General features: G+C 63.1%; 1 protein-coding gene across 5 annotated transcripts in view; it reads left to right on the top strand.

Moving 5' to 3' along the window:
* Positions 1–119: 119 nt before the first annotated feature.
* TEP1 (telomerase associated protein 1) overlaps positions 120–13,769 on the top strand; it is a 29,108-nt gene continuing 15,458 nt past the window's right edge. For 4 of the 5 annotated variants that reach the window (XR_003997368.1, XM_030539523.1, XM_030539521.1 and 1 more), the window contains exons 1-16: positions 420–999; positions 1,329–1,484; positions 3,163–3,297; positions 3,502–3,663; positions 3,766–4,062; positions 4,292–4,413; positions 4,564–4,721; positions 5,288–5,397; positions 5,807–5,897; positions 7,583–7,769; positions 9,247–9,439; positions 9,680–9,832; positions 9,937–10,011; positions 11,053–11,177; positions 11,532–11,591; positions 12,788–12,937. Coding sequence is in view for 4 of the 5 variants with exons in the window: in XM_030539523.1 (XP_030395383.1) it covers positions 724–999; positions 1,329–1,484; positions 3,163–3,297; positions 3,502–3,663; positions 3,766–4,062; positions 4,292–4,413; positions 4,564–4,721; positions 5,288–5,397; positions 5,807–5,897; positions 7,583–7,769; positions 9,247–9,439; positions 9,680–9,832; positions 9,937–10,011; positions 11,053–11,177; positions 11,532–11,591; positions 12,788–12,937 (2,450 nt within the window). In the remaining variant the exon portion in view is untranslated. Of the gene's footprint in view, positions 293–419; positions 1,000–1,328; positions 1,485–3,162; positions 3,298–3,501; positions 3,664–3,765; positions 4,063–4,291; positions 4,414–4,563; positions 4,722–5,287; positions 5,398–5,806; positions 5,898–7,582; positions 7,770–9,246; positions 9,440–9,679; positions 9,833–9,936; positions 10,012–11,052; positions 11,178–11,531; positions 11,592–12,787; positions 12,938–13,769 lie in introns of those variants that run through there. The other variant, XM_030539520.1, reaches the window with a different exon arrangement.

Raw genomic sequence — 13,769 nt, 5'->3', positions numbered from 1 at the left:
GCTGGCTCCTGGGGCGCGAGTCGGGTCAATAAAGAGGGTTCAGCTCAGCCCCCGACTGGTCATTCCCCACTCGCAGGCTGCCGCCATGCACCCCACGCGGCGCTTTGGGGGGCGGGGGCAGGATGCCCCCCCGCGCCCAGCCAGAACCGGAGCCTGGGCTCCGGGATCGGTCCCGGACTCCTGGGTTCTCCCAGGGGCGGGCTGAAATCTGAGCCCGGCTCCGGGGCGGGTCCTGCAGGCGCCTCCCACCAGCGGATCCGGGCATTGGCCGGGCTGGGTGCGGTGCTTCCTGGTGCGAGGCCGGGGGCAACGTGGCCCGTGGGGGGCCTGTGGGCCGGGGGCGAATGCAGAGGGGAAGGCGCAGGCGCAACGCAGAAGGGGGCGGGTCTAGGGAGGGGCTTCATGGGGTAGGGCTTGGGGGTCTATCAGGGCCAGGCGGCCCCCCCCCCCATTCCTGACCCTCTGATGGGGGAGCCGGGCAGGTCTGGGGCAAGGGGCGGGACATTGTCCCCCCCAACCCCGAGATTGCGTTGGAGGCTGAGAGCCCGGACTCCTGGGTTCTCTCCTGGTTCTGGGAGGGGAGTGAGGTCTGGTAGTCAGAGCAGGGCTGCTGGGAGCCGGGACTCCTGGGTTCTCCCCTGGCTCTGAGCAGGAGCCTGACCTCACTGGGCTGTCGGTCTGCTGGATTCTCACCTCACTCTTCTCTCTCCAGGTGCTGCAGCCATGAACACTCCGGGGCCCGCCCTCCGCCCCAGCCCTGCCTCTTGCTGGCTGGAGAACCCTTTCCTGGGGGGCCACAGCCCCCTCCTCCCAGCATGGGTCGAGGAGACCAGGGCCCGGCTTCTTCGCCCTCTCCCACCCCCTGCCCCCTGGCTGAGCTCCCTGACCCTCACGCCCTGCCTGGCGTCTTCCCCCATCTCTGCTCCCAGCCAGGTGCCCCTTGCCCCTGGAGGTGAGGATGGGACCCCGGGCCGCAGCAAGGAGCTGGAGCTGCCCTGGGTAAGACGGGCACCGGGCTGAGACCAGGCACCAACGCATGGTAGCTGCGAAGCACATGAGGCTGCAATTTCACGGTTGACCACTAAGGGGGCAATCCCAGGAGGAGGGATGCTGGGAGCAGTCAGAGGGAGGGGGTGGTGTGTGGCGGGGGTGATTCGGACGGGAGATGCTGAGGAGGGGCTGTTGGGTGGAGGGGCTGTAGCAGGTGGTGGTCGGGATGATCAACGCAGTGGATCGCTTAGGGGGGACAGTTGGGGTGAGGGTGGTCGGGCCAGGGGGCACTGTGTGGGGTACTCAGCCCCATGAGTCACCCCCTGCTCTTTCTGCAGTGGGCCGACACTGCCCCTGACCCTTCCGGCTTGCTGCCCCAGTACACCCTGGCGGAGTTGCCGGCTGAGCCGAGCCCGGAGCCCCTGAGGCAGAGGGACCCTAGCACCCAGCAGCCCCTCGGGAAGGGCCCCCAGCAGCACCTGAGAGAGCACAAGGTAAGAGATGGGGGTTGGGGGGCCTGGATTCCTGGGTTCTCTCCCAACTCTGGGAGGGAAGTGGGATGTAGTGGTTACAGCAGAGGGGCTGGAAGCCAGAACTCTCAGACTTTAAGGTCAGAAGGGACCATTATGATCTTCTAGTCTGACCCCCTGCACAACACCGGCCACAGAATCTCACCCACCCCACTCCTGACTTCTGTCTGAGCTAATGGAGTCCTCAGTTTGTGGTTTAAAGACTTCAGGGTACAGAGAATCCTCCAGCAAGTGACCCATGCCTCACGCTGCAGAGGAAGGTGAAAACCCCCCAGGGCCTCTGCCAATCTGCCCTGGAGGAAAAGTCCTTCCTGACCCCAAATATGGTGATCAGCTAAACCCCGAGCATGTGGGCAAGACTCACCACTCAGCACCCAGGAAAGAATTGTCTGCAGTAACTCAGATCCCACCTCATCTAACATCCCATCACATACTACTGGGCATATTTACCACTAATAGTCAAAGATCAATTAATTGCCAGAATTAGGCTATCCCATCATACCATCCCCTCCATACACTTATCAAGCTTAGTCTTGAAGCCAGATATGTCTTTTGCCTCCACTACTCCCCTTGGAAGGCTGTTCCAGAACTTCACTCCTCTGATGATTAGAAACCTTCATCTAATTTCAAGTCTAAACTTCCTGATAGCCAGTTTATATCCATTTGTTCTTGTGTCCACATTGGTACTGAGCTTAAATAATTCCTCTCTCTCCCTGATATTTATTCCTCTGATATATTTATAGAGAGCAATCATATCCCCCCTCAGCCTTCTTTTGGCTAGGCTAAACAATCCAAGCTCTTTGAGTCTCCTTTCATAAGGCAGGTTTTCCATTCCACGGATCATCCTGGTAGCCCGTCTCTGAACCTGTTCCAGTTTGAATTCATCCTTCTTAAACACGGGAGACCAGAACTGCACACAGTATTCCAGATGGGGTCTCACCAGTGCCTTGTACCTGTTTTCTGTCCCTGGCTATGGGAGGGGAATGGGGTCTAGTGCAGAGGTGGGCAAACTACGGCCCCCCGGACCACATCCTCCTGTGGGACCGTTTTACCTGGCCCTTGGGCTCCCGGCCGGTGAGGCTAGTCCCTGGCCCCTCCCCCACAGCCTCAGCTCGCCATGCTGCCAGCGCTCTGGGCGGCATGGCTGGCTCTGGCCAGGTGGCAAGGCTGCCAGTCCTGCCGCTCTGAGTGGCATGGTAACAGGGTGGGGAGTAGGAGGGTTGGATAAGGGGCACCCAGCGGGGGCCGTCAGGGAGCAGGGGACAGTTGGATGGGGCGGAGGTTCTGGGGGGGGCAGTCAGGGGATGGGGAAGGGGGGGGTTGGATAGAGGGTGGGGTCCCAGGGGGGTGGTTAGGGGCGGGGAGTCCTGGGAGGGGGTGGGCAGGGGACAAGGAGCGGGGGGCATTGGCTGGGTCGGGAGTTCTGAGGGGGACAGTCGGGGAGGGAAATGGGAGGAGGTGGGGCCCAGGCTGTTTGAGGAGACACAGCCTTCCCTACCCGGCCCTCCATGAAGTTTCACAACCCTGATGTGGCCCTCGGGCCAGAAAGTTTGCCCAGCCCTTATCTAGTGGATGGGCCGGGGGTGGGGGGGGGCCTGGGACTGGGACTTCTGGATTCATCCCTGCTCCCTGTTCCCCCCAGCTGGCCCTGGTGAACCTGGTGTGCTGCTCCCTCGTGGAGGGGCCCGATTTGGGGACCCCCAGTGACGCGACACGTGGGCGCCTGGTAGAGCTGTGTGAGGAGCTGGCCCAGCTGGAGCCTGAGTTCATCCTTAAGGTACTAGGGGGTGGGGTGCTAGCTAGGATGCCTGGGTTCCCCCCACATACGGGGCAGGGGACAAGCCGTCCGAGTGGGTGGCGGATGGTCTCAGGTGCCCTATGCCAGGGCTTGGGGAGGGAAAATGTGCTTTAGAGGGTTAGAGCAGGGGAGCTCAGACGCCTGGGTTTGCTCCAGGCCTCCGTTTCCCCTCTCTCCCTACAGGTGTCTCTGTATACACGCCAAGAGCTGAACATCCGGGGAACGGCCAACTTCCTGCTGGCACTGGCGGCCCGGCTGCCGCCCTGCCGGCTCCACCTGCGCCGCTACTTGTGTGCCACTCTGCAGCTGCCCTCCGACTGGATCCAGGTGGTGGCGCTCTTCCAGGTATCCGGCTCCCTCCCCGGCTCAACCCCAGTGGCGAGTAGTTCCGCCGGCCAGTGCCACCCTCTGCTGGCCAGCACTGACCCGTATCCCTCTCCCTTGCAGAGCCTGGCGGGCGCAGGACGCCCCCTGGCCCCGCTGCCTCGCTGCCTCCGCGCTGGCCTGGCAGACAAGTTCCAGCAATTTGATGCCTACCAGCTGGCCAAGTACAACTCACGCAAGAGCCGCGGAAAAGCCAGAGGGCGCCCACGGCCCCGCCAGCCGAGGAGGGAACTCAGGAGTCCTGCGCTCGGGGCTGAGCACTGCCAGCCAAGTCTTCCTCCTGGAGCCGCCCCCCAGAGACCTTTGCCCTGGATGAGGAGATTCCGGCTGCGCCAGGCATTTGGCAAGCTTCAGACGAAGGTGAGAGGACTGGGGTCTAGTGGTTAGAGTTAGGTGGGGCTGGGAGCCAGGTCTCGGGTTCTGGCCCCTGCTCTGGGAGGGGAGTGGGGTCTAGTAGTTAGAGCAGAGGGGCCGGAACCCAGGACTCCTGGATTCTGTCCCCTGCTCTGGGAGGGGAGTGGGGTCTAGTGGTTAGAGCAGAGGGGCCGGAACCCAGGACTCCTGGGTTCTATGCTGATGTCTCCTGCAGTTTGAAAGTGATCAGCCATCCGAGGAGCCGCGTGAGACGAAGCCCTTCTCCCTGAAGGCGCTGATTCGATGGCTGCATATCTCCAAGCCGGCCCAGCACGTCATGAGTCTGCTGGGCTGCAGGTGAGAGCCCTGGGGAGGGCTCCCAGCCCCTCCCCCTCTCTCCCCTAGACCCAAGAGGTGGCACAGTATCCAGGACTCCTGGCTTGCCCTTTACCCCCTTGTAGCCCCTGCTGGGATCACCCTGTTTCTGCTGCTCCCCCTTCTCCCCAGGTATCCCTCGGACCTGAACTCCTTCTCCCGGAGCCACCTGCCAGGGCCCTGGGACCCCACCCAGGCCGGGACCCGAATGAAACTTCCGCAGCCCCAGACCTGGGACCGGCAGCTTAGCCAGCGCGGGAACAAGGCTGCAGTCTGGGAGGAACTGATTGGTAAGGAGGGGCTTCAAGTGTGGCTGCGCTTTCCCCCAGCTGTGCCCTGAGTGTGTAGGTGTCACCAGGGGGCACAGTTAGCTCTTTTCTCAGAGGGTGCGAGCTAGTGTTGAGAGCAGGGAGTCAGGGCGTGTGTGGGGCTGGCTGGGCTTGCCATGGGGCAGGTGGCCGGCCTAGCTGGAGCAGGGTTTGCCCGGTGCTGTAACACCCTCAAGGAGAGTCTAGCCTCGGGGCAGAGTGGGGGGCATGGCACTGGTCTCTGAGTGGCCCATGGGCTGGCTGGGTATCACTGTGGCACAAAGAGGCTCCATGAGGAGCTGGCCTCTGCCCCCCTTGGCAACGAGGGGCCTGTGTGGGGATAAGGGCCCCCTGGAATGCACCCCTGGTTGCCACAGGTCTCCCAGTGCCCCCTGGGGGCTGCAGCTGGCCCAGCACCCTTATAAATGTGGCCGGTGGGGCCCAGCGCCCCCTGGGAGCAGCAGCCGGCCCAGCACCCTTGTGGACACAGCGCCCCCTGGCTGTGGGTGGGGTGGTCTCCTAACCATGCTTTGGGCTCTGCCTTGCAGACTCGGGGAAGCTGCCATTCATGGCCATGCTCAGGAACCTGCGCAACATAATCCGGGCCGGGGTGAGCGAGCGGCACCACCAGCAAGTGCTCAGCCGGCTACAGAACAAGGTACGGCCCTAGGGACCCTGATTCCCCCCTCCTGGGTCCCCAGAGCAGGATACAATCCTGGGGGCCCCAAATTCACCCCTCTCTGGTCTCCAGAGTGAGCTATGGCTCTGGAGACCCTGAATTCCCCCTCCCCCCAGGGTCCCCACAGTGAGATCCTGTCCAGGAGACTCTGAATTTCCTCCTCTCAGGTCACCAGAGCAAGATATGGCCCCGGGGACCCTGAATTCCCCCTCCCCCCAGGGTCTCCATAGCATAGTATGGCTCCGAGGACCCTGAATTGCCCCCTCGCTGATTCCCAGAGTTAGATACGGCCCCAAAGTCCCATCCCCTCCCCACCCCCCCAGATGGGATGGCTGGAGTGGGGTGGGGGGCTGCTGGGATCCCCACCTTGACACCCCCCAATTTCCAGGAGTCCGTCATCCGCAGCCGGCAGTTCCCCTTCCGGTTCCTGGCGGCGAATAAAGTCATCCAGGACATGGAGGAGCAGCTGAGGAAGAAAGGTGAGACCGGGGCTGCCAAGTGGTGACACAAATGAATCCTGAGATTTAAAAGAGAAGTCGTGGTTCATGACAGGTTGAATCAGACTGTCACTGATCGAATAGCAGCTGAAACGTATCCGAAATATCTTTGGCTATTTTCCTCCATTTACAAATCTAGCGATTGCACCGACAATGCAGAAGACAAAGTGTCCAGGACTCTTGTGAGATTATTAGTTTTGATTACAAATATTTGCACAGTAGAAAAAGCTACATGTCTCAGCATGAAGGGACATACAGATGTTTAGCGCATCTAGCACATAAATATCATGCCATGCCGGCTACAACAGTGCCATGCGAACGCCTGTTCTCACTTTCAGGTGACAATGTAAATCAATGGGCAGCATTATCTCCTGCAACTGTAACAATCCTGTTTGTCTGAGCGATCGGCTGAACAAGAAGTAGGACTGAGTGGACTCGGAGGCGCTAAAGTTTTACACTGGCTGGTCTCTGAGTGGCGTTATTATTATACATAATTCCCCATTTGTACAGAGCTCGCACGACGGCACTGGTAGGAAGTGAAGAGAAATATTGGTAATCGAAAATAGTTATCTAAAGGGAGCCCCGGACACTTGGTGTTTTCCATGTGGTAACCGAAATCGATACATTTGAAAATGTAGAAAAGCAGCCAGAAATCTTTGATACATTTCAGGTGCTACTCAACGGTTGTTTAACGGTGCAATTACAACTGCGATGAATCACAATTAATTTTGTTAATTTGTTTTGAGTTAATCACGTGATTTAACTGATTCATTGACAGCACTGAGACCCCTGAACAACCAGGCAAGAGCAGGGGTGGGTGAATTTTTTGGCCCGAGGGCCACATCTGGATATGGAAATTGTATGGCGGGCCATGAATGCTCATGAAACTGTGGGTTGGGGTGTGCGAGGGGTTGAGGGCTCCGGCTGAGGGTGCGGGCTCTTGGGTGGGGCCAGAAATGAGGTGTTCAGGGTGTGGGAAGGGGCTTCAGGCTGGGGCAGAGGGGTTTAGTGTTGGTGTGTGTGAGGGCTCTGGCTTGTGGGCTCTGGGGTGGGGATGAGGGATTGGGGGTGCAGAAGGGGGCTCTGGGCCGAGACCGAGGGGTTCGGCGGGCGGGAGGGGGATCAGGGCTGAGGCAGGGGGTTGGGGTGCAGGAGGAGGTTGGGGTGCAGGCTCCGGGCGTCGCTTACCTCAAGCAGCTCTCAGAAGCTGCAGCATGTCTCCCCTCCGTCTCTTACATGGATGTGCAGCCAAGCGGCTCTGCGTGCTGCCCCATCCGCAGGCGACACCTCTGCCGCTCCCATTGGCTGTGGTTCCCGGCCAGTGGGAGTTGTGGGGACAGCACTTGTGGTGGGTGCAGCCTACAGAGCTCCCTGGTTGCCCCTACGCATAGGAGCCAAAGTGGGGACGGACCACTGCTTCCGAGAGCCACATGGAGCCGGGCAAGTCCCCAACTCAGCTCCCCTGGCTGGAGCCCCGGAGCGGGGCAAGACCTGGACCCTGCTCCCTGACAAGAGCTCGAGGGCCAGATTAAAATGTCTGAAGGGCTGGATGCGGCCCCCGGGCTGTAGTTTGCCCACCCCTGAGCAAGAGGCACTGGCAGAGCTAGGCTAGCAGAGGCTGCGGGTCAGGAGTGAGGGGCACCGTCTCTCTCCCCCCACACCTCCAGACAGTCCTTGCCCCTCTAACGTGGAGCTGCTGCGGGTGCTGCTGAGGCGCGGGAAGAAGCAGCCGGGGGCCCTGCCCGGGATGCGGGCGCGGCCGCCCTGGACGCGCCGGGAGCTGCGCGCGGCCTTGTCCATCCCTTTCCTCTTCCGCGCGGTGAAGAGCGAAAAGCAGCGGCTGCAGAAGGCCAGGTGAGGGCTCCATGCTTGGCTCCTAGGCGTGGCCACGGAGGCAGGGTGGGGGCTGGGCAGGTGAGGTGTGAGGCTCGGGGGGTGCCAGGTTGCAGAGAGGGTGCCAGCTTGCAGGGGGGTTGGGCAGGGGGTGGGATGGGGGAGCTGAGTAGGTGAGGTGCCAGGTTGCAGGGGGGCTGGGCAGAGGGCAGTGTGAGGGGCTGGGCAGGGGTGGGGTCAGGCTGCAGGGGGGCTGGGCAGGGGGCAGGAGGCAGGATGGGGTGCGCTAGGCAGGAGGGGTGCCAGGCTGCAGGGGGGCTGGGCAGGGGGCAGGATGAGGGGGCTGGGCAAGGGGCGCCAGGCTGTGGGGGGGACTGGGCAGAGAGCAGTGTGGGGGGCTGGGAAGGTGGAGTGCCAGGTTGCAGGGTTGCTGGGCAGGGGGTGGGATGGGGGGGCTGGGCAGGTGGAGTGCCAGTCTGTGGGGGGCAGGTGGGGTGCCAGGTTGCAGGGGGGCTGGGCAGGGGGTGGGATGAGGGAGCTGGGCAGAGGGCAGTGTAGGGGGCTGGGCAGGTGGGGTGCCAGGCTGTGGGGGGGGGGGACTGGGCAGAGAGCAGTGTGGGGGGCAGGGCAGGGGGCGCCAGGCTGGGGGAGGGCTGGGCAGGGGGCAGGATGGGGGGGCTGGGCAGGAGGGGTGCCAGGCTGTGGGGAGGGTGCCAGGTTGCCAGGGGGGCTGGGCAGGGGGTGGGATGGGGGGATTGGGCAGAGGGCAGTGTGGGGGCTGGGCAGGGGGTGCCAGGCTGTGGGGGGGAGCTGGGCAGCAGGCAGGATGAGGGGCTGGGCAGGGGGCACCAGGCTGGGGAGAGGGTGCCAGGTTGCAGGGGGGCTTGGCAGCGGGCAGGATGGGGGGCTGGGCAGGGGACGCCAGGCTGGGGGGAGGGCTGGGCAGGGGGTGGGATGGGGGGGCTGGGCAGAGGGCAATGTGGGGGCTTGGCAGGGGGCACCAGGCTGGGGGGAGCGTGCCAGGTTGCAGGGGGGCTGGGCAGGGGACGCCAGGCTCGGGGGCTGGGCAGGGGACGCCAGGCTGGGGGAGGTCTGGACAGGGGGTGGGATGGGGGGGCTGGGCAGAGGGCAGTGTGGGGGCTGGGCAGGGGGTGCCAGGCTGGGGGGAGGGTGCCAGGTTGCAGGGGGGCTGGGCAGCGGGCAGGATGGGGGGCTGGGCAGGGGACGCCAGGCTCGGGGAGGGCTGGGCAGGGGGTGGGATGGGGGGGCTGGGCAGAGGGCAGTGTGGGGGCTTGGCAGGGGGCACCAGGCTGTGGGGGGGTGCTGGGCAGAGGGCGGTGTGGGGGCTGGGCAGGGGGTGCCAGGCGGTGGGGGGGGGGCTGGGCAGCGGGCAGTGTGAGGGGCTGGGCAGGGGGTGCCAGGTTTGGGGGGGCACTGGGCAGCGGGCAGGATGGGGGCTGAGCCGGCCAGGGGCTCAGCAGCAGCTTGTGCTCGCCAGGGAGCTGTGTCCTGACCCCACCCTCCTGCTCCGTTATCGTGGGGCCCTGGATGCCGCCATCCGCATCTCCGCCCGGCACAACCTGCCCCCCCTGCCTGGACGCACCCTCATCCTCTGCTGCACCTCCAACGCCATGGCGACGCCCTACCACCGGGCCCGGGAGCTGTGTGGCCCCTGTCCGGAGCCCATGACAGTGAGTCGGGGGCGGGGGGTATGCTGTGCTCACCCCCTGGCAGTGCCCTGTGTGGATGGGGGTCAGAGTGGGGCTCTGTGCTCACCCCAGCAGTGCCCTGTAGGGGTGGGGGACAGGGCGGGATGCTGCACTCACCCCCTGGCAGTGCCCTCTGGGGGCAGGGCAGGGTGCTGCGCTCACCTCCAAGCAGTGCTCTGTGGGTGGGGCCGTGCCCGGCTCACAGTCCCCCATCTCTCCTAGGCGCTGGAGGTGGCCCTGCTGTTGGGCCTGATGGGTCGGGCGGTGGCGGAGCGGGCGCGCCTGGTGCTGTATGGCCGTGGCCACTGGGAGGAGGCGCAGGCGCTGGCCGGGTCACTGCTGGAGAATGTCCAGAGCCTGCACCAGCAGGTCCAGGTGAGAGCCCCCTAGTCCCTACTCACTCCCTCTCCCCCTGTGCCCATGGGGAGTCCCCAGCCAGGCCCGGCCTGGCTCCGTGTCTCACCCCGTCTCTTCCCCAGGCCACAACGGAGCCGAGCAGCAGCTCCAGCACCGTCAGCGACGTCCTCTGGGACCTGGTGGCTCGTGGGGAGCCAGTGAGTCTGGGCTGCGGATCTGGAGTCAGGGGCACTGGCAGGACTGGGGGGGAGGCAGGACTGGGCTAGCAAGACCTGTGGATGGGGAGTGAGGGGCAATGGCAGGCCTGGGGGTGGGCGGCTGGGCTGGCAAGGGGCTGCGTATCGGGAGTGAGGGGCACTGGCAGGCCTAAGGGTGGGGGGCTGGACTGGCAAGGAAGTGAGGGGCACTGGCAGGGTTGAGGGTGGGGGGCTGGGCTGGCAAGTGGCTGCGTGTCGGGAGTGAGGGGCACTGGCAGGGTTGGGGCTGGGCTGGCAGGGGGCTGTGGATCAGGAGTGAGGGGCACCGGCAGGCCTGGAGGTGGGGGCTGGGCTGGCAAGGGGCTGTGGGTCAGGAGTGAGGGGCACCAGCAGGCCTGGGGGTGGGGGCTGGGCTGGCAAGGGGCTGTGGGTCAGGAGTGAGGGGCACTGGCAGGCCTGGGGGTGGGGGACTGGGCTGGTGAGGGGCTGCGGGTCGGGAGTGAGGGGCACCAGCAGGCCTGGAGGTGGGGGCTGGGCTGGCAAGGGACTGTGGGTCAGGAGTGAGGGGCACTGGCAGGGCGGGGGGTGGACTGGCAAGGGGCTGCATGTCGAGAGTGAGGGGCACCGGCAGGCCTGGGGATGGGGGCTGGCAAGGGACTGTGGGTCAGGAGTGACGGGCACTGGCAGGCCTGGGTTTGGGAGCTGGGCTGGCAAGGGGCTGTGGGTCAAGAGTGAGGGGCACTGGCAGGCCTGGGTTTGGGGGCTGGGCTGGCAAGGGGATGTGGGTCAAGAGTGAGGGGCACCGACAGGCCTAGGGGTGGGGGCTGGGCTGGCAAAGGACTGTGGGTCAGGAGTGAGGGGCACTGGCAGGGCGGGGAGTGGACTGGCAAGGGGCTGCGTGTCGAGAGTGAGGGGCACTGGCAGGCCTGGGGCTGGGGGCTGGGCTGGCAGGGACTACGGGTCGGGAGTGAGGGGCACTAGCTGAGGGTGGGGGCCCACAGCTGGGCACAGACTGACTGTATCTCTCCCCCCTTCCCCCAGGTCGACACCCTGCTCGTGCTGAGCCCCAGCTCTGAGGCCCCCCTGGCCGGCCCTGCCCTGCGGCTGGTGCGGGATCGTGTTGCCCCCCACTGCCTCTTTGTGAACCTCTGCCTGGAGACCTGGGGGTATGAACTCTCCCTCTGCCCCTCCCCAACACCCCACTGTACCCCTTTGGGGGCAAGGACCCCCCCCCCAATTCCTAGCCTGCAGGGTGGGGGCTTCTGGGGCCTTTCCCAGGCTGTTCCCTGGTGGTTTTCAGAGAGGGAGGGGGGATCCCTGGGACTGAGGGGCTGCGGCCGGGGGGCTCCTTGTGGCTCTGGGGGAGGGGATTGGGGATTCTCTAGGGGTAGGGAAGGGGGATCCCCTGGGGGTGGGGATTCCCTGTGGTTTGGCAGGGGAGATCCCTGTGTCTTTGGGAGGGTCAGGGGAGCTCTCTGGGGCACCCCACTGCTGAGGTGGCCCTACCCATGTCGTTGCAGGTGCCAGGGGGGCCCCGTGAATGAGGTGGAGTTGGCTGGGTTCAGTGAGCAGGTGCTCAGGTGAGTCTCAGCCTTACGGGGAGGGGGGCGGGCAGGGGGTGTCACGTGGGCCAGGTCTGTAACTCTCCCCTGTGACGGGTTAGATCACAGAAACCTCTTGGGAGCTGCCACCTGCTGTGCCAAGACAACTTCTACCCCTGCTTTCCCTGCCAGCTCGGGACCCCAGCACCCTGTCTTGCTGAGCCAGACGCGCCTGTCTGCTCCTGCACAGATCCACGGTCTGAATTACTTGCCCCAAAGCTGCAGGTTTACCTGAAAGCAGCTAACAGAAGTGTTCCTGCCTTTAACACCCAGATGCCTAACTCCCAATGGGGTCAAACCCAAATAAATCCGTTTTACGCTGTATAAAGCTTATGCCGGGTAAACTCATTAATTGTTCGCCCTCTATAACACTGACAGAGAGAGATTCACACCTATTTTCCCCCCCACCCAGGTATTAATACAGACTCTGAGTTAATAAGTATAAAGTGATTTTATTAAATGCAGAAAGTAGGATTTAAGTGGTTCCAAGTAGTAACAGACAGAACAAAGTAAGTCACCAAGCAAACTAAAATAAAATGCACAAATCTATGTCTAATCAAACTGAATACAGATAATCTCACCCTCAGAGATGCTTCAGTAAGTTTTTCCTCAGACTGGACTCCTTCCAGGCCTGGGCACAATTCTTTCCCCTGGTACAGCTCTTGTTCCAGCTCAGGTGGTAGCCAGGGGATTCTTCATGATGGCTCCTCTCTCCCTTTGTTCTGTTCCACCCCTTTATATATCTTTTGCACAAGGCTGGAATCCTTTGTCCCTCTCTGGGTTCCCCCAGTTCAGGTGACATGATCACATGTCACTGCAAGACTTCATTGCCCTCTTGCCAGCACACAGGTATACAGGGAGACCTACAGGTAAAACACACCCATCTGCAGACAGTTGTCCTGGTTAATGAGACTCATCAAGATTCCAAACCGCCATGAATGGCCCATACTTTGCATAATTGCAATAGGCCCTCAGAGTTATATTTCATATTGCTAGTCCCTGATACAAGAGTGGTACATTTATACACATAGGAGAAACACACCCAGTAGATTATAAACTTAGTAATGATACCTTACAAGAGACCTTTTGCATGAAGCATATTCCAGTTCCATTATATTCACTTATTAGCATATTTTTATAAAATTATATAGACTGCAATGTCCCCCCTCCCCTAGGTTCCTGGCTGTGCGCGGCACCTCCCGCCTACTGGAGCACGTGGGCAGGATGGACGAGATCCACGGGCTGCCCCCCGCGCTGGGGGCACCCCGCAGGCACCCAGAGCTTTCCTCCTCCCCTCCCACCCTGACCCCCGCCCCTGGGAGCAGGTGAGAGGTTTGCAAGGCCCACTGCCAGTCGGGGGTGGGGAGAGAGTGGGCAGGGAGCTGATTCTCTGGGGCATGGGAGGGGGTCATGGTGGGGTCTAGGGCTGAGCTGGAGGGGGAGGGTCCGGATTGGGTAATCTGGTGCTGGTCCAGAGGAGACAACCAGGCTTGTAGGACAGTGTGGCCCATTGGGGGGGCAAGGGCCAGTGGGGTAGTGACAGAGAGGCCCATCGTGGGAAAAAGGCCCGGTGGCGGGGGGACAGAGGGGCCCATGGGGGGGACAGGGGATGTGGGGGCAGGGCCAGTCCGGGGGGGCAGGGAGTAGGGACTTGTTAGGGGGCAGAGGAACCCATTGAGGACGCAGGGACCGGTGGGAGGCCAATGAGGGGGGATAGAGGGGCCCATCGGGGAGGCAGAGATTGATGGAAGGCAGCAGAGGGGCCCATTGGGGGGACAGGGGCTGGTGAGAGGTGACAGGGGGCCGATCAGGGGGAAAGAGGCCAGTGGGAAGGTGACAGAGGGGCCGATCGGGGGGGCAAGGGCCAGTGGTGAGGTGACAGAGGGGCCCATTGAGGGGGCAGAGGCCAGTGGGAGGTGACAGAAGGGCCCATCAAAGTGGCAGGGTCTGGTGGCAGGTGACAGAGGGATCCATCGGGGCGGGCAGAGGCCGGTGGGTGGGACAGAGGGGCCTGTCGGGGGGCAGAGGCCAGTGGTGAGGTGACAGAGGGGCCCATTGGGGGGGCAGAGGCCGGTGGGGTGGGACACAGGGGTCCATCGGGGGAGCAGGGGTCAGTTGTGGGTGACAAGGGTCCATTGGGTGGGCAGAGGCCGGTGG

Source organism: Gopherus evgoodei, chromosome 21 (assembly GCF_007399415.2).
Source record: "Gopherus evgoodei ecotype Sinaloan lineage chromosome 21, rGopEvg1_v1.p, whole genome shotgun sequence".
In the NCBI taxonomy this organism is placed as follows: Eukaryota; Metazoa; Chordata; order Testudines; family Testudinidae; genus Gopherus; species Gopherus evgoodei.
The sequence above is the reverse complement of the archived record's forward strand: the minus strand, read 5'-3'. Positions and strand labels throughout refer to the sequence as shown.